This window comes from Lucilia cuprina, chromosome 4 (genome assembly GCF_022045245.1).
Source record: "Lucilia cuprina isolate Lc7/37 chromosome 4, ASM2204524v1, whole genome shotgun sequence".
Classification (NCBI taxonomy): Eukaryota; Metazoa; Arthropoda; class Insecta; order Diptera; family Calliphoridae; genus Lucilia; species Lucilia cuprina.
The window spans coordinates 29,591,387-29,619,377 of record NC_060952.1 but is presented as its reverse complement, the minus strand read 5'-3'; the positions used below and the strand labels follow the sequence as shown (position 1 = coordinate 29,619,377).

At 30.4% G+C, this 27,991-nt stretch overlaps 1 protein-coding gene across 1 annotated transcript; it reads right to left on the bottom strand.

Moving 5' to 3' along the window:
- Nucleotides 1–121: 121 nt before the first annotated feature.
- On the bottom strand, nt 122–23,149 carry LOC111690985 (cadherin-23). The gene is made up of 13 exons (XM_046949549.1): nt 22,330–23,149; nt 6,688–6,995; nt 5,774–6,624; nt 5,135–5,721; nt 4,251–5,067; nt 3,117–4,180; nt 2,874–3,055; nt 2,401–2,813; nt 2,203–2,335; nt 1,232–2,144; nt 782–1,176; nt 586–727; nt 122–518 (listed from the first exon to the last, which is right to left on the bottom strand). Exons 2-13 carry the CDS (start codon nt 6,935–6,937, stop codon nt 320–322), a joined length of 5,946 nt encoding a protein of 1,981 aa, XP_046805505.1. The 5' UTR covers nt 6,938–6,995; nt 22,330–23,149; the 3' UTR covers nt 122–319.
- Between the last annotated feature and the right edge of the window lie 4,842 nt (nt 23,150–27,991).

Sequence of the window (27,991 nt, the reverse complement as noted above, 5' to 3'; positions counted from 1 at the left end):
TTTTAAGATAGTACGTTTTGTTTTTTATTAATAAGATCAATAATTTTGGTTGGCGGAGTGCAAATTTTTTTGTTTGCATTAAAATTAATGAAAGCAGATTTCAGATTGTTTGTTAGTTAGGATCGCTTGCGTTTTAGGTACATAATCACCTGCTGTGTTTCGTAAAATTATCTAATAACTCATTAAATATAAACAATTCGTTTTAATATGTATAAAAAATTGCTTTCAATTATGTACAAAGAAATAATTAACTTTCTTAAATTAAAATAAATAACTTAAAAAAATCATGTAATCTTATGTTAATTAAAAATAAATTAAATTATAGTTCCGTTGTTTCTAATTTCCTTGCTAATATTTGAGCATTATTTGTTAATTTGTCTATTTGATTATAAACATTAAAATGACGATTCAAATCATTGGTATGATTAAATAATTTTGCAGTACCCTTTAAAGTTTCCTGTATGTCCTGAGCACCAATGGCTAAAAAATTATCATCCAAAGAATCATGGCCACTTTGGCTGAAAGTAAGAAAAAAAATATAGAGTAAAATTATCTTACATCTACAATTGGAATGGAAATTCGTACCTTAAATTTTCCTCGGTTTTAAACCATTCATTTTCATAACCTTTTAGCCATATGGGATTTGAACCCTGGACACTGTGTTTATTGGTGTTGGGTACTCGGGTGGTGGGTTCATTTGGATGTTGTAAAGATAATGATGAATTTCCTGTAATAATAGGATTACATAAATGATTTCATATTTTTATATAGTTAAACTTACGGAATATATTAACTTTTGCAGCTCTCAACTGACGCTTGTAGCCATTTCTTTGTGAGGCACATAATGCTAAAGTAACCACCAATAGAGTGGCCAGAAATAGATTGGTAAATATCAACCAAACATACATGGCTTTGGCTTGAGGGCCAGCTTGCAGCATTTGAGCTTCGGCCGCTTGAGTATCCAAAACATTTAGTTCCTTAAACAGTTCATCCAAGTGTTCTATGTGAGAGTCAATTAGATTTAAAACTTCCGCCACTTCATATATAGAATTATCTTCTTTCCCCACTAAATGCATATATAAATCGGTTTTTGTTTTATCCACTGAACCGTCCTTATTTTCGTGTACCTTTATTTCATCTATATTTACTATGGTATCGGTGATATTACTTAATGTTCTGAAAATCATAATAACATTAGTTAAAGTTATATATTTTTTTACAACAAACATACTCCCTAAACTCCTCAATTTTATTTCTCAATTCATTCGGCTGTAAACGAAAGACAAATCTTACTTTTTGATCTTCTCTTAGCAAATATATAAAAACATGTGCCACATCTTTCATGCCAGCCGTATCATTGGCCAATACCATAAAATCAAAATAACCTTTCATACCCTTTTGGGGATCAAAATTCAGTTGAATTTCACCAGTTTCTTGATCCACCAAAAACGGTGAGCTGCGAACATTTTCTAAACCTTCCGACAAGGTTTGTCTTATGTCACCTACTTGATAGTAATTTATTTTTGCATTAATGCCTTCATCTAGATCCACCGCCTCAACACGCATGAATCTGGTACCAAAATCTGCATTTGTTGTAATACCACCTGTAAAGATTTTCGTACGAAATCTGGGTGGATTATCATTGACATCCAGTACCTTAACCTTGACTCTAACAATGGTACTATCAGACATTAGAAATTCTTCACTGTTTAAAGAATCATTTAAAATACTTTCATTATGAAATGATTCCTCGCTTATGGATCTTAAACTTCTAGAATGTTTATAACGATCATAGAATTCAGAGTTTCTTAAAAAGCCACCTTGCCTTCGACTAAAAGGCTTCAACGGTTCATTGTCAATTTCTATTTCCATTTTTTTGTTCATAGCCAATTCTAAAGAATTATCTTGTTCTATACAATTTTCGGTAGCTCTTACATAGAGATGATAATATGCTTTTATTTCACGATCCAATTCTTTTTGTGTCGTTAATATATGGGTTTCAGGATCTAAATTAAAGAATTGCTCTTCATTGCCTTTAACAATGAAATAACACACTTGACTAGGTGGATCATCTAAGTCGTCAACTTCGTCTTTATCAATTGTATCGGGAAGTTTAACACGCTCCGAACCCGGATCCGCATGTTCTGAAATATTTCTTATTCTTATTTAAAAATGTTGGAAAAATCATGTTTTAGAACTTACCTGTAAAATTAACAAAAATTTCATCCACAATAAATTGCGGTTCATATTCATTGACATTTCGTATGTAAATTGTTAAATCTAAATCGGCACTTAAGGAAGTTGGCAAACCTTGATCATAAGCCTCTATTCTTATCTAATATACAAAGTACTCAAATCAAACATATTTCACACATTTGCTTATCAATCATTTCAACTCACCTCATGTATCTTTTGTTTATTGCGATCTAAAGATTCTTTTAGAAATAAATGACCCGTTTCTGCATCCAATTCGAAAAGTTTATAACTTCCTAGAGGATCAGGTTTTAAACGATAACGCACCAAAGCATTCATACCAATATCCTCATCCGTAGCAATGACTTGTAGAATTAACGAACCCACAGTGGTATTCTCTGGTACTCTAACAGTGGTATTATGCAGAGGTTGTATAAAAACCGGTGCATGATCATTAAAATCCGAAATACATATATCTAATGTTTTTGTAATAATATTAGAGGGTATGCCCAAATCTCGTGTTGTTATGGTTAGGGAATGATTGCCATAACGATTACGCAAAGAAGAACGAGCATACACATAAGCATTCCAGGCATCAATTTGTTTAAGTTCAAATAAATCTAAAATTATTGAATAGAATTAACTAAATTTTAAGTTAAAAAACATTTATTAAATCTTACCATCTTTATTGCCTTTGGATATCTTAAATTCTAATCTACCATTTGGCGTTAGGGGATCATCCAAATCTTTGCCTTTTATAGTAGCTATTTTCTCATTTAATTCATGATATTCAGTGATCAAAACACATGCTGAGGGCATAAAAACTTCGGGAGCATTGTCATTTTCATCAAGTATAGTTATGCTTTAAGACATATATTAAAAACTCTATTATTTAAGTAAATTTTTTAAACAAAGTAACTTACAAAACTTGCTTAAAAGCATTACGACTTTCGCCAGCTAAAAAACCAAATTGATAATTATCCCAGGCTTCGATGACAAGCATATAAAAATCCTTAGTTTCTCTATCCAAAACATCGGTAACCGTCAAAACTCCCGTATCAGCATCAATAGAGAATTTTCCCTGAGAACTTATGCGATCCATGAGAAAAGTAATTTTACCAAAGTCACCCGAATCGGCATCAGCCGCCTGAATAGTACCAATTCTAGTACCTACCACCGCCGATTCACTGATACTGTAGTTCTTGGAGCCACCAATAAAATAAGGATTATTATCATTTTCATCTAAAACATTTATATAAACATCAACCAATGACGATCTGGCTGGAATGCCAGAATCTGTAGCTCGGACAGAAAAATTCAACCATTGATATTGTTCATGATCGATTTTATTTGCCACCACTATTTCACCCGTATGAGAGTCTAAATGTATTAATTGACGTATTAAAGGATTTCCCTCTAGACTATAAGTAATAGTACGATTCTTATCTACATCATAAGCTATAACATTTGTTATTAAAACACCATTCATGCTATTTTCGGTAATGGATCTTTTGTAGAAAGGTTGTTTAAACTTGGGATTATTATCATTTTCATCTCCAATTTGTATGTTAAGGAAACCTTCAACAATTTGTTTACCTTTGGCCGCTGCCAAATCCTCAGCAGTAAAAGATAGTTTTATATGTTCTACTCGTTCACGATCAATTACTTTGATCACCTGCATAGTACCATCTATGGGATCCAAATCAAATGCTGATATATAATCATATTCTGTTAACTTTACTACAGATCCTTCTTCGTTGCGCGCCTCAGAATTGAGAGGATTTATTTTATAACGTATTATGGGTGTTTCATCTGAATCATTAGCCTGAATTTTGTAAATTTCAGTTCCCACGGGAGTATTTTCCATAATGTGAAGTGTGGGTAATTCGGGCAGTATGGGAAGTTTGTTATTAACATCCTTGATTGTGATATTTACTGTGGCCGTATTCATCAGTTGAGAGTTGCCTATGCCACCATCTATGGCGAGCTGTAAGTTAAGAATTATAACAAAATTGTTTAGTGGGTTTTCTGGACAGATTTGTTTTATATATACTTACTACTGTTAAAGTATAATCCATTGTCTTGTTATCGGTTAAATCTGGATCTAAATTTGCACCTTGAGCCACAGATATAACTCCAGTTTCCGAATTAATAACAAACTTGTCTTTAGCACCAGTTTGTATGCGATAAACTATAACATTATTGGGAGCGGAACCATCACGATCTATAGCTGTTACTTGCAGAACCGAACTACCACCTGGCAAATCTTCGGGAATACTTTTGGAATAGAAGCTTTTATGAAATATTGGAGGATTATCATTGATATCTTGAACATAAATTAATACAGGAACCACGGTCGATAACATGGGTATGCCAGAATCTCGGGCTCGTATTAGTAAATCTAATAATCTAACACCCTTATCGATGTTTTCTTCTTTAGTACCAAAACGTCTTGGGGAATTTAGTTTATGTTCCACTAGCTCTTCATAGTCAAATGAATTTAAAGGTTTTAAAATGCCCAATTCAGGATCTATGGTAAAATTGGTACGATACATGCCTTCGACAATTTCATATGTAATTTGGCTATTCTCCGTGCCATTTAAGTCGATATCACGTGCCTCCAGTTGTAAAGGATGTTCAAATTCTAGTTTATTTTCCATTAGAGTGGTTTCATATTGTCTTTGTAAGAACGTGGGTGCATTATCATTAATATCTTCAATATTAATGATTAACTGAGCCGTATTGCGATTACCCATGCCCAAATTATCTATAGCTTCCACTGTCAAATAGTGGCGCGATATAATTTCCCGATCAAAGGCTGCACCGCCTGGTTGTTTTATAGTTACCAAGCCGGTAATGGGATTTAAATGTAATCTGTAATTTAAGGTAAAAAAGTATAAAATTGTGCTACAATTTCCATATATTTTAAAGAACAACTTACAAATTCGCTATGCCACCTCTTAAATTCTTATATCTTATGCCCATTGTGCCAAAATCTCCCGAATCCTCATCGTAAGCCTCCAATTTAGCCACATTTGTACCCATTTCACTATTTTCCGCTACTGATACATTATACACTGATTGTGTAAATTCTGGAAAATTATCATTCTGATCGCGTATAAAAATCTGCACATGAGCTGACGAGTAACGACTTGGCTCATCTACTTCTCGAGCAAATAATGTGAAATTGATCTCTTTTAGTTGTTCATAATCTAATGATTTAGGATTTTTCACTCTTATCATAAAACTAGCCTCGTTTACTGCTATGTCGGGTACTATTTCGAAAATATCATTTTGTGGATCAAGAAACAAACGAAATGTACCATTGTTACCCAAATCGTGATCATAAACATAATGTTTGACATCTCCATCTATGAAGTTAAGTGGTGTATTGGCTTGGGCATTTTCATTAACCTCACAGCGATACAGACTTTCACCAAATGTTGGAATTTCATCGTTTACATCGGATACGATTATGGTAACTTCAGTTTTAACCGTTGTCATCGAGGCTGGTAGTTGTTCTGCTGTCTAAAAGTATATATTTTTGTTGTTGCTTAAAAAACTATTTGATTTCTCTTACCTTCGATATTTCTTTAGCCGTTATTTTCAAAATATACGCTCCATTTACTTGATTACTCGGATCCTCACGATCCAATTCGTGTATGGTATAAATCCAGCCCGTATTACGTTCTATACCAAATAACTCATTAGTTTCTAACTCATAAGCTATAGGATTATTAATGCCACGATCACCATCTACACATAAAACCCTCAACACTTTGGTACCCACAGGAGCATCCTCTGGTATTCTAGCTACCGGTTGTACTTTAACAAATTCTGGCGGCTGATCTTCTATATCTTTGACCTTAATCAATATAGCTGCTGTACCCGTATTAACAGGGCCCTGATTGGCTCTGTCCACAGCTAAAACTCGTAACTGATATAAAGCTTTTGTTTCATAATCCAAACTACCCATAAGACTTAAAATACCCTTGCCCTGATTAGTAGTTATGGAAAATATTTCATTATCCCCCTCAGATTCTTGTAAATAATACACGACTTGTCCATAGGCACCTTCATCGGCATCGATAGCTTCCAGAGATGTTACAATGCCTGGAGCACTATTTTCAGGTATTTCAATAGCACTTTGGTAGGGTAAAAATATGGGAGCATTATCGTTAATATCTTCTACGAGAAGTAAAAAACTTTGTGTTACATAATTAAAGTCGTTGTAATGATTATCGGTTAATGTTAACACTATAGAATATTCATCCTGAGTTTCTCTATCTAATTCTTTGGCTAGATAAACATAGGCTTCATTGGAACCCTTATTCTCTATGCGTATGACTTCACTATCATGCGAGGGACGTTTGCCAAATGTTAAGGGATCATTATCAGGATCAAAGCCTTTAAGTGTGTATATTAGCGTGCCTAAAAAAGGAGATTATTTTTAACTCATTTATTATTATATTATTTTTACGGCAGATAACTTACCCACTTCTGTTTCGGGACTTTCTTTTAATCTTAATACAATTTCCGATTGTCCTTCTATCATAAATCTTGGTGGGCGATTGGCTTGAGTGGTTTGCAATAATATTAAGAGTATTATTAAGTGACTTAGTTGTGTGACTCGTATGATTTCATTGATTTTTAAACGAACTTTATTTTGTTTTCTTTTATATTCGGGAGTTGATGGTTTTAAATTTAATATAGGCCTCAAAGGCCTTCTTATACTTCGATGCATTGTCTTAGTTGTTTGTTATATTTTAAATGCTTATTATTAGGATTTCATGTTGATTGATCTGCAATTAATAAAAACATTAAATTCTAGTTAATCTAATATTTATCTATTATTATAAAAAAATAATTATTCCAGTTCAACTTTATATATACCTTTGAAAAAGTCATTGAATAGAATCGAATTATTTATAAAAATTTTTTATGTCATTTAAAAATCCTATGTATTGACTTTAGATTATAATCTATGAAAAATATAATGTAATACCTAAAATTTGAGGGTAGATTACGATTGACCTACAAATGTCCTACAAAGTTGAAACATTGATCATACATTAATCCCAAGTAAATTGGGACTAATTGGCAATAGTCTTTTCTCAAATGAATGAGCCATATAGCTCTTTATAAAATGTGTAATTAAGGCGAAAGTAGATTTCTTACCGATTACACTTAATAGTAGTGTCCGACCGAACGTTCGGGTACGGGTTCGGAGTTCAGTAAAGAGTGTGGTTTTTCCATTGTGTTCGTCGAAATTTTGACCGAAAATGTTTATTTATTATATTTTTACATTATCAAAAAGTTTTAAAAATGCTGAAAATTTATTTACAGAAGTTAGCATTCATCCTGGTTGTACAATGAATTTCCGATATACATAGGTATAGAACGCCAGTTAAACTGTTCGTTTTTCGGCTGATTTGAAAAACTGTTAACTGTTAATTTGTAACATTGACAATTTCTAGGTCCTCATTCCCAAACGATCTAGACACTTTTGTCATTCACACAGTCAATCTCTTAAAGGAACGATAGGACCTAAACTATTCTTGCAGTTTGATTGGTATTCAAAATGGACGAAATCGGTTTACATTTGGACATGGTCTCCATATAACCTTCGCTTTAGAAAATGGCTAACATTAATAACAGGCTTAAAAATACTAGTATTTTTATGAAATTATACTTAAATTGTTTTATGAACCAAAATTTCATATAAATCGGCAAATTATTAACTTTATATTATATATATAATTTTTTGTTTTTTTTTTTTAGAAATTGTAATTTTAATGATTCGATAAAATTCATTTTGATTTCGATACATATTTAAAAAGAAATTTTGATCACCTTGGATCATAATATGATCATGTATAACAATATTATGATAAATACAAAAATATCAAGATGAAATATTTTGACGGTATTTAATCATAATAAGATTTTTTAAAATTTTAAAATTGTTACAATAACAATAATATGTTTAGACAACAATCATAATTTTAATCACAACCATGTATTTTTCTCTGCGTGCTCTTACAGAGAATTATTTCATTGTCAATAAATCGTTTAAAAACCAAATATAAATGTATTAAGATATATGCAATTGGTTTGTTATTAGAAATTTATCACTCTCTGGAATTCGGAATTAGTTGATAATTGACACAATTGCTAATTAAAGACCCTCTTCAAAATATCTTCCGGATGTTTATATTTTGGCTTTAAATGTTATAAATTTATTACTTTTTAATCATAAATGCGTTTCTCATTTAAGAAAAAAGTTCGTGTTCACCAAACTTTGAAAACCGAACAAACTTCGGGTTCTGCCGAACTTTCATATTTACCGAAGTTCGGGTTCGTTATTCAGTACCGAACTAAGTTTTGAGTTCGGTCGGATTCTACTTTTTAGAGTTTGTTGCTTAGAATTTACACAATAACTTATCATAGTATTGTTTCGAATCTTTAGCTATTGGCGCTTAAATTCCAAATGACATTAAACTTCAGCCAGCACTAATTAATCATATAAACGCTATATCGGATGAGAACATTTACACTGTTCCTGAGAAGTTCGGTTAAACCCCATACAGTCGACTCTTAATAGTCTGCGCCGCAGTATGATATCATCTGTGTAAACTCGACATATTAAAATATGTTGTAGAATTTAAAATTTTTATATTTTGTTATGATACTGCCTATTTTTGAAATGATCTTGTTGCATTTGGGACTATAAATTAGTCATTCCTTTTGAAATGTGTAAGTAAGGCGTGGAAGTAGATTTCTTACCGATTACACTTTTTAGAGTTTGTTGCTGCCTATTTTCATAATTATCTCGTTGCATTTGGCCCTATGATTCAATTATAAACTTTTGGAAGCAAATGTTTGAAATAGGGTATTACAAAATCGGCCATATCTCTCATAAATCTTATTTGCAACAAAAAAACTTCATTGCTTAAATTATAAGAAAATATATTCAATATTAGTGCATACTTAATTTGATTAAATGAACAGTGTATTTTAAAAAATAATCAAGTGCAGAGCTATAATTATTTTTAATAATCAATTAAAATAGATAAAAACAAATGAAAACAAGTAAAAAAGTCTTAATTAAAATACCTACTCAAATTTAAATGAATTTATAAGATTTAAGAAAATCTGTTAGTGTGCCAATTTCCTAATTATTTAAAGTAATTTATATCTACTTATAAATACAACAAACATACATACATGTTCCGGTAATTAAACTGATTTCACATACTCCACATTTTAAGTTAAAAAAAAATCTTAAAAAAAAATCATAAATTAAAGTCAAAATACTCATAAAAAACCAACAAATACATTGACATATGTACATATGTATGGTTATTGCAACAGAAAGAGATCTGTTGTCAAAGTAAAAAAAAAACTAGAAAAAAAGTGAAATAAAATGACCAAGCAGACAACCTGTCTTTCGGCCACTTCTAGTAGTACCAAATTAACGTACGTGATTTAAACAAAAGAATCAAATAATATAAATTCAAATAAATCACATTACGACCATGTTTACAATCAGTAGTTAATGTACTAAGAGTGTTACGGTTACTGCGTATGTTTAACATTTGATTCTTGGACGTTTGTGTATGTGTAAATCAAGATACAAGCACAATAAAAACATTACTACTTGATTATCCAGTCCAGTTCAGACACATATATAATTTTAATTGTTCCATTTGTACGTTAACTCATTCATTCACTTAATTTTCTATGAATTTTTCCTGTAGTGTGGTAATAATTCTGAGTTCTTAAAGTTATTATGTATCTCTTTAAGAGGAGTTTAAAATATTTTATGTTTACTTATAATTAAGGTTACTTGATAAGCACTACATACATATATGTAGTACATATGTGAGAACTAACATTTTTTTTATTTTTATACTCGAAAATTGTAGAACATTTTAAATTATCAGTGTAATCAAATATCCCGTATCATTTCTTGAAAAATATTAAAAAGAAACTGTAAAATCCCATTGTGATATGATCAGGGAAACTATGTATATATATTATTTTTTCGAAGGGTTCAAATAGCTTTAAAGTATAAAGAAATATTGAGCTGACAGAGGAACTAACCACTTTACCTTAGACTGCAATTCATACATTAAGCTCAAGTCACTGCGGTAGTTCTTCAAAGTCGAATATACAAATTTTAAGCGAATGATTCGATAAATTATCTGGACTAAATGACCGTCCTCACTGATTACACTTTCTAGAGTTTGTTGCTTCTAATTCACATAATAACTTATTATAGTGTCGTTCCAAATTCAAATCTTTAACAATTGGAATTTAAATTCCAAATGACACTTAACATCAGCCAATACTACTTAATCATATGAACGCTTTATCGAATGAAAACATCTACGCTGTTCGCAAAAAAATCGGTTAAACCCCAGATAGTCGATTCTTAATCGATTGCAACTGCACAGGCTCCAGATTGAAAATTTATACATGAAATCATCTTTTTAAACTCCAACAGCTTAGGCTTTAGCTTACAAATTTGTTTTTGAGATCTTCTATTTAAACTCCACAATTGGTTGCCAAAACTTGCTTCGGATCGCAGCTTTAGTACTCACGAAGTACTTAACCGTTTAGGCACAGCAGATGTGGCGTTTAAATACCGTTAAAAGGGTGTTTTGACCAATCTTTTGATCAGCTTATGCACTAAGAAGTTTAGAGGAGCGGAATTAGTCACCACTAATTAACATTTGTGGTAAAATTCTGTACCGGAACTAATTTTACCGGAGACACATAATAGTCAAAATACAAAAATTGGGTTTCGCCCATGATCGGCTTATGCACTAAGATTAGGATTAAAGGCGATCAAGAGTAAGATATATCAGCACACTTTATAGCGCATTCTGCAGTTACACCTGATCATATATTTAGGTTATAAGCCTTTATAGCGCAATGTACAGTTACAATGTGTCATATCTTTAACTCGCAAATTGTACGACAGAGAAGCGAAAAGATCCGTCACGTCTAATAACCATTCGTTGAAAAATTCTTCACAGGGATCAATTTTAGCTAAAGACACATTTTCGTCAAAATATACGTTATTTTGACGATCATTGATTGGACACATTATAGTCAAGATAAAAATTATGAATTTTTATGATTAAAGATTCTATTATAATTTTGAGTTTTATTTAGTCAATGAAAATAAATCTTATTTTCATTACATTTTGTTTGGTTGGTAGTTCAGGCTGCAATAGATGTACACGTGGGTCCTATTGGTCCTTTTGTGATACCTGTATTAAAGTGTATTAAAAGAGAAGTGGGAGAGGACATAGAATGTTATGGTAAGAGACAATAGTGATGAGGCATTAGGGGTATAAATTGTATCTATTGAAAGACGGAGATTAAGATAGATAGAGAAAGACTAAGAACATAACGTGAGAGAGGAGAAGTCTCGGACTCGAAAAAGCTACTAATCAGTGCTATTTGAGTTTGTTTCATCAAACCAGATGTTCTACTGATTTCTCTTCTTCCTCATCTTGACAGCTTCTGCAGTAGTCGTTATAAGGTAATCCAAGTCGAATTGTGTAGTTGCCAAATTTACAGTGGCCTGTGATGACAGCTATAGTTCTGCTGAATTGGGTTCGGCTATGTCTTAGAATATGGTCCGTGGTCTATGTCCGAGTCGGGCAACTGTAAACATGCCTGTAGAGTCCCTGTGTGCACGTACCCATACGAGTACGATGTTTGAATGTCTCGCTAGCCTATTTAAGGACATCCGGCATTCCTGGACTAGTCGTGATGAAGAGTATACACCTCTCAGGGACTTGATTGCAGCTTAGATGTCGGCAAAGATTAAGATATCTCTGTTCGATATCTTATGATACCAGAGTCAGTTTGCCGTTCTTTTTGTAAACATCTTGCTTACATTTCTTTAAATCGTCATCAACGTATTATACATATTTATACAACAAATATTATTTAATGATCATCATAGCATTAAATTACTTGAACTTGCATACGTATAGAGCAAAACATTCTGTTGGAAATAATTGAAAAACAAAAGATGTTTTACACATTTTCTTCATTTTTTGCGCAAATCTTATTAGGGTATTTATTGTTTGTATATTCATACCTAAGATGGTCATAGTAACCACTCAACCCAAATATATTTGTTACAAAAAATCGTTGACCATAAAATGATTAGCAACAGTTTACTAAACACTAGTACTATGATTTTTTTCTTATTTATTTAAGTACTGTTTCGTTGGAAAAATCATCAACACCATAAATATAGCGACTATTGTCTTCATAATATGTACTTTAAGAAAAAAATAGAAACTAACGTAGTTAGCAAAGGTAAAATTCGAATGCTAAATACTTTAAACTTATAATTTTTATAATTAGAATTAAAAGAAAAATAATAATTAAAACATTTACGGAGTCCTGTCACAGAATATCCAAATGTCATCAATTCTGCTCAACTACGATATATTTAAGTTTTAAAGACAGACAGGTCTTCTCTATAATAAGTTCTTATTCACATAAAACTAGTTACGGAACTAGTTCTAGTTCTTTATGTTTAATAAAACAATGTGAGCAATCCCTAAAACATAAGTCACCAACTTTGCGGTTGTAGGGTACATACTTAAATATATAAATATTATATTACTTTTTTTTAAACAAGATTGATTGTAAATAAAAAATAGCATGTTGATAAAATAAAATATTTAAACGAAAGTAAATCTTAAAGAAATGTAAAAAAACTATGTACATCACTCATCATCTTTGGATGACTGAAAACAATTTAAATATAAGCATAATTATGTTAATTAAACAATGTTTTTCTTAAGCTAGTATTTCTTTTTTATTGTTAAATTGTTTAAAATATAAAAAAATGATAACCTTGAATTTGATTGCAATACTACAGATTTGTTTTGAAAAATAATTACAAATAAAATGCGATACATTTAGGCGATTAAAAACGAAATAGATAATAAAGTAATACATAGATCTTTTTTCTTTTTGGTGTAATATTACAAGGTTAATTGTAAAAAAATCTTCATGAATTGAAATTAATTAAAAATTATTATTTTTTGTTTTGTTTTAATAAAATATTTATGAATGATTTTCAAGGCGTTCAAATTTGAATATAGAAAAAAATATATATGATTCAGAAACCTATCCATATGAGTATAATTAAATTATTAGAGCAAATCAAGAAGACAATAAGAACGGGTGTAACGTGCCAAAGTCTATGGGTAGGAATTGAATTATTCAATCCCAAACTTTTGGACTCTAAAACTCTCTCAATTCCAACGTTATAAAGTCAAATCGTCTTCTCAATTCAATGGTCCGGTTAAATTTAATATCAAACAAGTATGAATGTATAGTTGGGCGTAGCCGACCATATGATACCCTACACCAGTCAGTATGTATGTTAAAAATGGGGATTATTTAAAAAAATAAAGCATTTGGTTTGTTTTTTAACTTTATTTCGGAATATTTTTACTTTTTTTTGGCAAAAAAGAAATTTTTTAAGAGGGCTCAAAGGGGAGTAGGGCAAAATATGGCCCTATCCTTAAAAATGTTGGTAGGGGGAGTTAAGTCTTCTTCAATATTATTTATGTAGAATTTAAAAGTGTTATTAGTGGTTGTAAGTGAATTTTGACCTTTAAGTCATTTTCTGAAGGGGAGTTTGTATGGGGGATAGGGTCAAATGAAGCCTGATCATTACAAAAATCGGTAATGTCATTTAAAGTTCTATAAAACTAAGTTTTGTCGACTTTTGTTAACATAATAGATCATTTAAATTAATTATAAGCCAAAAAGGCCCTATTTGGGGGGTACGGTTGTATGGGGGCTAGTCGAAATAATGGACCGATTTTAACCACTTTCAATAGGCTTCGTCCTTGGGCCAAAAGAAGCGTGTGTGCCAAATTTCATCCAAAAATTGCAACCTGTACCTTGCGCACAAGGTTTACATGGACAGCCAGCCAGACGGACGGACGGGCGGACATACCTTAATCGACTCAGAAAATGATTCTAAGCCGATTGGTGTACTTTAAGGTGGGTATAGGACGAATATTTTTGTATGTTACAAACATCAGCACAAACCCAATATACCCTCCCCACTAAAGTGGTGTAGGGTATAAAAATATGCAATTAACGGACAAAAGCCTCAATCGTGGGATCTACGTATTTATGGATCCAACAAGTGCAGAGTTAACATATATGTTCATAAGAACCAAATGTCATCTGATGATTTAGACAATCGATCTTCTAGACATGATTCTTTCAAATGTACTTTCTTAAATCTAATACAATCGTTATTCTTTAAAAATGTACTAGGAAAAACTTACATTGAAAATTAATGACCCAACAAAAATACAACGAATTACTTCCAAATGAATAACATTTATCACCACTGTGGAAGTGATGTTTTTGATTTGAATTGAAAATATATATTTTTGTACTGAAATTTTTTGAATTAAATCCATTAAATAAAAATAACAGTCTGTGTTAAAATCATCATATTTTCAGATCTTTTTCAGTATTTCCATGGAGTAAATTAAACTTCATTTTCGCTTCTTTAGAAGTTTTGTTTTTGCTGGGGAGTTAAAATACTAATACAACCTCTATTCCCTAAGAGGAAGTTTCCATTATTTCATGCGATTTTTATGGTCCTCCTCACAAATAATACATAATTTGTTTAAATAAATATTTAGTACTCAAGTTAAGTCTCCTTTACACGAGCACACAAGTATTATGATCTGTCAAAATTTTGTGTAGAAGAGAACGGTTATTGAGAGAAAATACGGATGAAAAGTTTAACAGTTTGAAATTAAAATCAAAGTCTTCATTTTTTGAAATGATTAGAAAAACAAGCTAGTCGCATTAGATCAAGGATGTATTTTTATGTATTTTTTGTTTTCGAAATTTAAAAATCATGGGACTCTTACTCTTTTTTTGTCATAAGTTTTTACGTACGTAAAGTGTGATCTTGTGAAGTAAGATAAGGAACAGAGTTATAATTTGGCTAACTTAGGCTTTTCTTGTCTTAAATATACGATCCTTAAAAGTCTAATAACGACCAAGTCAAAAATGAGAAAGAAGTTATAGAAATTAGTCTGTTATAAAATAAGATTACACTAGGCAATCCGGGTTGGACAAATAATGATAAGCTTGAATTATTGGAGACCTTTTGGTCCAACCTTATTAGTTTTACCTTGTCTGGGCGTTCTATTTATTGAAACGATACTTCTAATATATTTGATAAGATTTGCCTTTGAGTCTATAAAGATAATGTAAGATGTTTGTAACAATATCTCTCAAAGAGTCAAAGAAGGGACATTTAGACCTTATCTGATTCGAGATGAAAGCCATGAGAGATGCAAATGTAAATGGGCGATATCTTTAGGATTAAATATACTATCTAGTAAGCTTATCGGAGATAATTCCCGAGATAGTACCCAATATCGTGTATTCCCGAAGAACAGTGTTTATAGTCCAGTTTTACTTTTTGGTATTCTGATTCGGTAGATCCTATAAAAGATTGTTGTCATGGCCGATGTGATTGTGATATAATTACATTTGTTAGTTAGTTAGATTTTATTAGCTGAAAAAGAACGGCTTGTTGGATCACTCTATATTATAAAATCTACAAAATATACAAAATATACTAGCCTTTTTATTAAAAAAAATAACAAAAACTAATAACAGAACAATGCCACTTAAACGAAAGCAGTGTCTTTTATCCTGGGAAAGTATTGAGTAACTAATAAAAACTTACACCTACTTTAACAACATTTTCTTTTAACGATTTACTAAAAATGTGTTTAAACATTTTTTTTTTAATTTTTCGCTAAAAACCGTACTTTTAAAATGCAGTTCATCTCAAACCAGTTTAGTTAAGTTGAGTTTATTTTAAAACCTAAACATGTCAATCAATTTGTAAGCATCATATCCAACTCAAACATCTAAACTAAAGAAAACTTAATTATTTACAGACATTCCTTTATGAGTGTAATTAGTTTTTCTTAAACATTTTTTTCTCACATAATTGTATGATTAACAATTGTCTTTGTTGAAAGACTTCCAAAACCACAATATGGTTTTTAATTTTTCTTTGGTTTGTGCAATCTACATTTTCAAAAAAATATTCATTGAAAATATATTGTACGAAAATAAACAATATTGTAGAGTTGTTATAAAATGCGTTCATAATACGATCGAGTTGCAGCGATGTCATAATTTCAAATCTATTTGAATGAACTGTTAGTTTTTTTCCATAAAGAGAGAGACACTTAAGATGCAAAAATACAACTTTTCTTCATTAAAATCTGAGGTACTTAATACATCAGTGTTGCTTTTTGGTTTGGTTAGGATTATAACTATGTATGAGTATAAAACAATAGTTCGAATTGAACACAAAATTTCCCATAATATTATTATTATACTATACATTTGTTTATATTTAATATGTGTTATTATGTATTTGAAATTCATATATCAATTGAAATTTGTTGCATATTAATCCGTTGGATTAATTATTTGAAATTTTTGCTTTAAGTGATAATAAAGCAAAATTTATTAGTAAATTTTATATTTTTCATTCCCATTGCTTGTTAATTTAATTAAAGGAATTGTTTTACCATTTTCGATTAATTTTTTTTTGTAAAGTTACATAAGTTTTTACAGGTTAACCTTCATAAAGATATCAATCGTTTTCCATAAAAAATTCCTACAATAAACCATCAACAACTTTATTAAACATTTATGAATATGGGAGTAAATTTCTAAGCTAATTTTCGTATTAAGTTTATGCTTTATAAAATTATTATCACATTATATTCACCAAAAAATATATATAATTTTAACTTAATTAACAGTACGAACTTTTACTTTAATGGTTTTTTACTAAGTAATGTTAAATTAAAATCAAAGAGCATGACAGTTATATCAAACAATTTTTCTTGACATTGCTCATTATTGCAGAAATGTTTACGTTGTCAACCGACATGCTGAACGAAAAAACCAAATTAATGGTTAGTAAGAACTAGTTATGTAACTAGTTCCAGCAGTTGCAGATCTAAAAGGGAAATAACATTTAAATTTTGTGTTAACATTGCCTATTTTTAAGATGTTAATGTTCTTTTACCCCAAAAACTTCAAAACTCGTATTAATTATTAAGAGAATTTTTAATAGGGAATGAAGAAGATCATGAGTCTTCTCCAACTTTATAATCCTAAATCGGTTAACCTAATATAATGTAAATCTTTTTGAACACCAATCGTATATACGACAATGGAACAAATTTAATGCTCTTTGGCAGAATGTCTAATTCGCATTAATCATAACCTCTATAGATATCTTAAGGTGAAATTGAACAGACATAAATTCTATATCAAACTCCATTTTATAAAGTACGAGCCCCGTGACAAGGGTAATTTTAGTTTAATTTCCGGCAACAACATAATTCAGCATATGTCAGTTTTCAGATGTTATACTTAGAATGCCTTAATGATGTCATTTTAAACTGGATTTATGACACAAGTTCTGGTTGGTTGTTTAGCGTGGTAGTTCACTGCACGCGAACTGTCAAGTAGAGTTGAAAAGACTGCGTTTTGACCAAACCACTCCAGTCGTCAGATGTAGCTGTGGAAATTCAACATTAAGCTTAGACCCAGATATCTCACTAAGGATAGATATGAAGTCTTTGCAACTGCGACAGTGATAGCTGAAGGGGAGTTCAAGTAGATTTGCATGTCTGTCTACACAAAGTAACCTTTGTGGGATCTCGACATATCCCGTCTACTTCGATTTATAAGGAGTCTTGTGCGTTTCTCATTGAAGAAAGGCCGCAATATCTTGGCCCCTTTACATGTGTCTTATTTTCAGCTTTTTGAAGATAGAATCTGAGGATTCTACTCTTGATGGGGTTGCTACTGTTACGGCGTTGGAAATATCAACAGCAGATCCCATTCTGGTAATCTTATCTGTCAGTACTACTATGGTACCTAGGGACCCAAACAAGGGTAATACCAGACAGGCGGCTTCTCACTACTTCTTCGTTAGCATTTTAACTCATATACTATTTTGTATATTTTGCTTACAAAGAAGTTATTGGGTAAGTTGTTTTGTTTTTAAGAATAAAAATTAGCCAGAGAGAATACGAATCAGGGACTTTGGTTTGTTAGTTAAATATTCTACTCACTGCACCACTGCTTAGCAATATTATTGCGCGTCAAATAATGGTTTTCAGATACAAAGTTAATGTTGTTTTCATTTTTTTATAAAATACAATTCTTAACACGCAATTAAATAAAATGTGCAAACAAAATGACAAAGCCGAAAATGAAGTACTTCTATATCAGATTAAAAGAAAGTCATTACACGATTACTTCAAAGTAATGCAGACGGCAAGTAAATAGTTATTGAAAAGTAAGTGGTTATGGAAGTACAACCCATTACCGAGTTTTTGCTGGGTATGTCAATTTTCACTAGACACCGTACTAGTACTTTTTAAAAAAAATTTATAATTTAATTAACTTTGAATACCTTTCAAATACTAACCCTATTATCCTATTATCTAATACAGCAAACAAAGAATTCTACTTCTTTTTCGCTTCTTTGAAAGTTCTTTCTTTTATTGCAGGGATGATGTTTGGAAAAACCAAAAACACATGTGTGTTCCTTTTTCATTATTGTAGTTTTTTTTGTTGTACAACAAAAAATAAACTTTAAATCAAAATCATAGTAGCGCAACGAATTGTTTTCTGTATACATGGATTTATTTGATTTCCAGATTGTTATAGTTACATTTTCGTTAACCAGTAACTATAACCCTATTCTAAAAACAAACAAATAAATATATCTTTTCTGTTAAAAAAAAAAAACAAGTGGCTTGATGACGTTGAACTTGAATCGATTGTATTAAAACAAAAAACAAAGAATTCAATAGAGTTTTAAATGGTTGTTGCATTTGATAATGTGTAGCCTATTTAAGTATGTACTAGTGTTGCTAGTCATAAGGGTAACTGGGGTATCTCCAAGTTTATGCATCAAAACACCAACACCGGAAATTGAAGGCAGCATGGTAAAGTGCAATTTTTTTTATTTAAATAAAAAAAGTGACTAATAAAAATCCAACCGAAACACTTGTATACAAATCATATTTATCTGTAAAATCATTGATAACATTTTAGTTTTATTTGTATATGAAACATAATTGCACTTGTTGCATTTACAATTTGTTTACATATAGATGTTTCCATAAAAATATATACATTTTAGCTTCTACATCTGACATTACTAAATTACTTATAAGTAATGTATAATTCTTATTCTAGGTGATATTACATATGGATGTTTCCATAAAAATGTAAACATCTTAGCTTATACATCTGACATTACTAAACCACTTCGAAGTAATGTATAATTCTTATTCTAGGTAATATATATTGCAAGTAGTAATTATTACAAAGTTTTTTTTAATCTTAATTTTTGTTTACAGTTTATGGATTCCTCTACGAATATTTATTACTTATTTCTTTACAATTTCTTTTTATCAGAAGTTTTTTCCGTAACGCTTAGTTGCTTCATAATTTGTGCAACACCTTAACAAGTGCCGCAGCAACAACTTATAATTTATTTTCATTAACTTCCGATTTTGTCTGAGTACTTCTTTAAGATGTTTTTTAATTAAGTAGAAGATAATGTTATTGTCTGTCGCGATATGACACAAAAAACTATTTTAACCTAAATATTTTCACTTTCTATATATTTTAACGCTAAATAAAATGTATTTATGTTTAATAACAAATCGTGTAAATTTATTTAATATAATAAACATTATTCAAAATGTTCAAAAAGTAACATTTAAGTTAGTTTATAAGAAATTCTTGCGAATAGAGAATCGATTTCTGAAATCCACAATGACCACAATTTCATGACAGATGTAAAAACGCATTAAAAAAAAAAAACATAATTTTTGTCGGTTCAGTTCACATACATATGTACATATATACCTTCTTAAGGATCTTTAATGGATAAACTCCTAACCAAATTCATGTGCAAGATTTTGCAATTACTGCTGTTACTGACTCTATTTGTTGCAATTATCAAGAATGTCTAAGTGCCTAACGTGAACACCTGCCTTGACGGCCTTATTTCACGGTGGTATTTTTCATCCACTGGGTAGAGTTGAGAACCTTCTACCATGTGTCGCTGAGTCCTTTTATGATGAACTCAGGTGGCAATCATTGTACATGACTGTGCCGGTTCATAACCAGCACTTTGATGAAATAGTCCTGAGAGGCAGCATTAATCAATTCCATGTTGAGGTCCACCACTAGTTGAGTGATAGACCTCAACCAAGTTGCGTGGCATGAAACAATATGTATAATGTTGAGAAGGCAACTTAATCGAAACTAGTCTCCGTTTGGCAAATGAGACTTTCACGAACGTTCACTAACGTACATCATTTCCATTCTCTGAACATAAGGAACGAACTACGAAATCACAATCAACAGTGTCAACCTAAAAATTCCCCAAACCTATACTGACACCCTACACAGAAAAAACTGAAAATGATTTTTAATTATCAAAATAATTGTATCAAGTAAGTTTTGCACCTATAACCAAAATGATGATATCAATTACCAAATTTGTAAAAAATAAAAATATTTTTTTTTCCAAATAACGAATTAATCAGAAGAATTATTGTCAATAATTGAAACAAGATTTAACATTGATTAATTCAATAATTGTATAAATTAAATATTTAATAAATTTAAAATTAATATTTTATTAATTTATTATTCAAATAATTTAAACTGTTTGATAGAGAACTTTTTAAAAATATATTAAAAAGGTGATTGAAACAATCAAATTATTAATCGATGACACACAACGTTAAAGGAATACTAGACCTTTAAAAATGCATTCAGCATTTACAAAAACTATCACTTTATTGTCACAATGTAACATATAAAGTTTTTCATTAATTTTCAAGAAACTTGAATATTATATGCCTACAATTTTATTGACTATTTAAGAATTATAAATATTGCTAGGAAAAAATTCAAAATAAAATATTCAAAAAAATCTAAAATAGAATAGACGGCCAGAAAATTTTTTTTCAATCAATTAAAAATTTAATAAAAATTTTACACTTAAGTTTCAAACATTTTCAAAGAACGAGATAATTAAGACAAATAAAAATTTGTTTAAATAAAAAATAAAGAAAATTAAAACATGTTAATTGAAAATAAACTACCGATAATTTTTTCTGTGTACTACGCGAAGATTATTAAATAGGTACTCAATGGGTTTAGCAATTTAGCATAGGCTGCGATCACTTCACCCAGTGATATCTGTTGAGTTGGCAACAACACCAGAGAGAGAATTCAGACTTTTATGACATATATTCAGACATATGCCATTTTCTTAAGTCGCAAATTTATACGATCATAAAGTCGTTTAAGATTCTGCGATAACGATGCCATATAAAATCGAATTGATAGATAAATCTTTAAGTGGACTTAGTAAATATCGAGTGAACCAAAGTGCACTCTTCAATTTTTTTCTAAAATTAGCGGATATCGTAAAGCAATTAAATTTACAAAATTAGCATCAGATGTTAAGAGGAGATGTGAAGTGGCTACCGAAATCTTGGAATGATTTGGAATTTTCTTAAGTCGCAAAATTTATACGATCATAAAGTCGTTAAAAATTCTGCGATAACGATGCCATATAGAATGGAATTGATAGATAAATCTTTGAGTGGACTAAGTAAATATCGAGCGAACTAAAGAGTACTCTCCTAATTTTACTAAAATTAGCGGATATAGTAAAACAATTAAATTTGCAAAATTAGCATCAGAAGTTAAGTTTTTTTAATGATAAAATATCACAATGATTATAAGTTCCTTGATACGGTCCCGAGAATCAATTTCAGAGCTTAAGCAAAAAAACTGATCTATCGTTCTGTTCAAACATTATAAGGAAAATGTTCATGTACAGATACTTTTAAGGAAATGTATGAGTGTTTTAGTTTAAAAAAATAAAATATTATTTATGTACAAATTCGACTTTTTTTATTTAAAAAAAATTATTTTTAAGTTTTGTAATAAAATAATACTTACCCTTGTGGTATAATAAAAAAATATCCTTAGTTAAATATCATCCTTTTATTTGCATACTCCCAAGTTTGTAAATATGAAGAGGGTTGTATTTTTCACTAAATAATACACTCACATGCACTTACTTCCTTAATTTATTTAAGGTGACATTTCCTTAAGAAATACTATCATACAATTTACAATTAGTTATGTATTCATATGTGATGGGTGATCAAACGACTTGTATGTTTTTAAAAAGTCAAGAACCCCATAGACCACAACAACGACTGAAGTATAAGTTAAAGTTACCAAAATTATAATGTGAATGAATGTGGATGGATGGATGGCTGTATGTTTGGCTACATGGATGGCATAGAATTTTAAAATGCAACCACCGTGACTATTTGTTCTGATACAAATGAACTTATAGACTGACTTCTTTGTGGGTTATTAAAATAAAACAGCAAATTTTGTATATATATTTTTTTTTAACGTTTTATTAAAGGTGTTTGGGTTTTGGACTTATTTTGTTTGTAGTATTTTTTTTAAGTTGGTGAGTTAATGATGACAACACTTTAATGATTTGGAACGTGCCATAAGAAGACGTTGTACACGCACTATTCGTTTCTTTGTTTCCTACAACACGATCATTTAAATAGAACTTTTATTTCTTTGGGTGGTAATAAACATTTAGAACACGATCACGATTATATTCAATTTACAATTAATTATTTAGTTTTTTTTTATTATTTCACGATATTGTTGTTTTTATTTTAAAATCATTTAATTTAAAGTTGAAAAAAAATCAAAATTAATGTTAAAACATTTTTTTATCTTTAATTAATTGCAGATTTATTAATTTATGTAGCTATTTATAGCTTGTTTAATATATGTTTTCATTTTTTTCTCAATATTTTAATTGTTATTTTCTTTTTAATCCCGTCTTATGATTTTTTATTAATATATTTTATTTTCTTGTTATTAAATAAATTCAGTTTGAAAAAAAAGTCAACCGCTAAGTTTTAAGTCGTCTTAACAACTAAATTTTCAAAACAATTCGTATTAACTAAAGACCATCGAAATGTAAAGTTAACCAAATATATTTACCATGGAATTGAGTAGAGTGGTAAAGCACAATACATTGTTATACACTCATCGAATAAATGTTCATACTGGTGGCACGTACATTACATTTATTTGTGTACATTTTTGTGAGTATATGAGAGTGGCAAAACTACCCAACTTTTAATATGTTAAAGCACAATTTGTTATTATGTTGCACACACTATGGCTACTGACATCAAACTGGCAATAACTGTGTTAAATGTTTCGATAATAGACGAATTTTTTAAACTGTACATATAAAAGAAGAATATTTTTGAAAGGGCTTGGAATTTTAAACATGTATAAGGTATATCTACTCAATATCTACGTTAACTCTGGATTATTTTTGTGGCATAAGGAAGTCTGCACTTCCTCTAGCAATTTCGGTTTAGTTATCTGCAAAAAAATATAATCAAACCTTTTTTTAAAGACTACAGATTGAATTTTTAGATGAGAAATAACTTTGACGACCAAACCTTTTTGGTTTAGTCAATTTAATTTTTTGTTTGATTGTCCATATCTATGGCCTCATAATAGTTAGGATAAGGAAATTCTTCTCCTAGATCGGTTGACAGTTTCGCCCTAATTGTCATAATATAATATAAGAGAGATGCCAATCAAATAAATTCAATTTCGCCAATCTTTGTAAAACTAATACGAATTTTAATGTAAGCTGTGAATAATGTAAATAATATGAATAATAAAATTCCCATTAAAAGTCCGCCAATTTCTTCCTAAATGTTCCCATGCATGTCAAAAGTCTTCATATAAAATTTAAAGATTCTAGCTTCTATAGTATCTTAGATATACAAATTTTTCTATTTAATTCATATGGGGGTTCTAAGTCCAGCCCCCCCCCCCCCCACCCCCGATGAAATTTCCTTTTTTCCCTCAAAATGTTCAGATAAATATGATAGTTTTTAATGCAAAATTTTAAGAATGTAGTTCCATTAGTTTCTCAGATAAATGATATTTTATATTATTCATATAGGAGGTTCAGCTCCCCCCATTGATAGTCCGTCAATTTATTTCCCAAATGTATGTTAAACAAAATTTTAAGATTTTAACTGTAATAGTTTCCAGGATTAACAAATCTTTGTAATTTATTAATATGGGAGGTGCCACACCCCCAGCAGTTTGTGCGCCCACTTTTTCTTTTTATAGAAATTTCACTTAATGAAGCATTGAGTAAGAGAAAAGACTAGATTAGTAAACATAAAATCCAGAAAAATCGGATGAGCACATTTGTAAAACAAAAATAAGTAGTTATTCACCAAAAAAGTAATTACTTACATTTTTCTTTAATATTACTTGCCTACTTACCGTTTAAGTAAAAATTTTGCTGGGTTGGTTCTTAAACATTTTAACAATTCTTTGTTCTTTGTATTTTACCAGAATTGATCAGCAATGGAAAATTTTGCTTGAGCGCTTTTCTAATTATATTTTAGAAATACTTTATGTCAAGTTCAGTAGCATCTATGTGGCAGAAACATTTAATTTAGAGCTTTCTTACAGGTTCCAAGAAACCTGGGAAACACTTTTAGATGTTTATATTTTGGAAAACACAAAACGATATTTGGTAGTATGAATATTATTTAAAGAATTTTAAACATTTTAAAAAATGTTTGATATATATTTATTAAATACTACTTAGTTAAACAATTCTTTAATTTAAATTTGTATACTAAACTAATCTCATCAACTAAATAGAAATATTTTTAATATTATCGTTAAACAATGGGTTCCGGGTTCCGAAAAAAGATGAGATGTGTAGATTAGGTTGTGTTTTTTATTGATTATTTTTCCATCAGCTATTTTAAGACTCTTAAGTCTGTCAATATGCAAATAATTGGTCGATTTCCTTAAGACAAGACAAGACAAGACAATAGAAGTACACAAATATAACTGTTAGATTTTTAAAATTTCAGTCCATCTACTATGCTACTATGACTTATTCTGGACCAACCTGTAGAAATGTCTAAATCGTCATATTCTTATCTACATTTTTTTTAAAGAAATATAAATAATTTGCAATGATTCTGTGACAACAAGGTTAAAGTATATACTTAAGATGCTTTAACTTCTAATATAAATATGTATGTGTTATGAAGTTAAGAAGAGACGTTTAAAAAAATGTAGATTAGCGAGTATTCTATCAATTACTTTATATATTCAATAGACTTTCATAGTGTCTAGTCTATAGACTAGCCAATTGTTTAGCTTATAAACTAGTCTATTCAATAGACTTGTCTACACTCTAGTCAATTATCTAGTCCTTTGACTGGGCTATAAACTAGTCTATTACTTTCTCTAGCCTACATGTATTCTATAGTCTATGGATTAATCAATTCCCTAGTTTGTAGATCTCAGTTTTAGGTAAGAAGGGCAGCCACTCTATCAAACATGAGTGACTTACATGCGCTTCATCCTCTATACGTTGACGTTTCGGCGCCGCTTCTTTTTTAACTTTGGCGGGAGGAGAAGCGTTGTCATTGCTAGCGATGTGATCCTTGGACCATTGGATTGAAGCTGTTTGCTACGTTGTGTGTTCTTCGGGTGGTTTATACACGAGTCGCGCAATAATCCTATAGCCGGAACGCCTCTTAGTTGATTGCCAAGTCCGGCAATCAATAGTCTACTCTTGATTGCCGGACTTGGCAGGGGGTAGTTGAACCCTAGGACAGGAGGATTCCGTCAGTTAGCATGAGATACAATTGGCACTTTGAAAGCTGGTGTAAGAGACGACATAGCTGAACTGAATCTTTAACCTACTGCCAGGTCAAACTGCCCCACAAGTGTTACAGACGGACAATACACAGAGGAATAGTTCAAATAGAATCTGCTGGACATGCTTTTCAGGACTATCCCTCTCAAGGAATAACCAAGGAAAAATTATGATAGCCGTTCCATAGGGAAACAGACGCTATCAGACAGGCTGAGTGTAATTTTTAATTTCACGCTGAAATGGTGACGTCTGGAATGGTGACCCTACCTGGAATAGCCAACATCTGATGGCCATTTCCTCCACCATGGCTCTACAGGTTATTACGCTTAAGCATCAGCATCACGTCAAGATAACTACCCATCGCAGATGAAAAGTCTGTTATATTCATTTCTTTTTCTAAAGAATCGAAAATTTGACAGGAGAAATTTAATTTAGGGCACTCGGTAGGGCGCAAGTAGTTTAAACTCTGGGGTATTTCACTGGCTTTGCCTTTTCTTTAAATGCATACCTAGTGACTATTTGTTTATCATGAACTTTATGCTTTTGTGTGACAATTCTTAAAAATTGTCATAATTTCAAAATTGTCATAATTTCAAAAAACACAATTGAATCAATTCATTCTATTAATTGTTCTATCTATGTTTTAGGACAACATCAAATTCTGTCAAACTTGACCAATCCTGCAAGAGTGTCCATGAATATTATGACACATTTAAAAGTGTGACATTGTTACACTTTTAATACAAAAATATATTGGACGCTAAGTCTTTGGGAAATAAATTATTTTTTTGTTTTATGAAGTATTTGTAATTCAAGAACTTTATGTCACTGAACTCATGAACATTGTAACACGTATTAGTGTATCGTAACATCCATGCAACATAACATATTACTTATATTTTTATATTTTTTTTGTTAAAATTGTTTAAATCTTTCTGCTGTAGGGTGTTTTATGTTTAAAGAGATTTATTTTTTACAAATACACATATGAACTATCTGCACTCTTTCAATTCAAAAGAGTATAAATGCAACCAAGTGTAACTAACTTTTCTACACATGTGTATTCGTGTATGTTTACACTCGTAAGTTTATGACAAAATTTAAGCCAAGTTCAATTGTACATAATATTTGTTTGCCTCTAAAACAAGAAACAAAAACCGGCATAGTAAATCCACTAGTATTCATACATTTTATAAACAATAAAAATTGTTTACTCATTTTTTACACCTATGGCATTAATTTTGTTTTAAACCCCCTTTTGAGTTTTAAAAATTAACTACATGCATGTGCTTGCAGTAGACACTTGTATGCTCAGAACGGAAGTGGTGGTTATTAGCCACTTAGAAACGGATATAAAAGTTATGCAAGTTGTCTATACAAATTTAAACAAGTACATTTATATATATATATATATTTTTTCGATTTAAAATGCAACTGGTGTTTTTATTATAAATTACAATTTATTATATACATACAATATTTAAAATTAAAAAAATTTATGTGATTTTAATTAGAAATCATTTGAAATTCTTTAATATATTTCATTATTTATGGATATTTTAATGTTATTGTTATAAATTATGTATAAAACGTGTTTAACTATTTTATTAACTTTTCTTTAGTTTTTGGAAAATTTTATTTTGCGTAAATCTGTTAAACACTTATTTACGGTTTTGTCAAAGTTCATGTTTGTAGTATTTCTAACCCCCATAACTACTGTTCCATGTGAAAGAGCTTTGCATTTTTGCTGCCATTTCCCCCGTGATGACGAGTCATGTAAAATGTTTTTTAAAATTTAGAGGTCATTGTATGGCTGAAACAATAAATTTCGCATTATTAGGTAATCATTTCCAAACT

Bases quoted from the DNA above. Each gene is read 5' to 3' on its own strand.
- LOC111690985 (XM_046949549.1), bottom strand. From the start codon at position 6,937: ATGCATCGAAGTATAAGAAGGCCTTTGAGGCCTATATTAAATTTAAAA. The intron at 3,056-3,116 runs GTAAGTTACTTT...TATGTCTTAAAG, and splicing joins AATGCTTTTAAGCAAGTTTT to CATAACTATACTTGATGAAA. The intron at 2,814-2,873 runs GTAAGATTTAAT...CAATAATTTTAG, and splicing joins ATCCAAAGGCAATAAAGATG to ATTTATTTGAACTTAAACAA.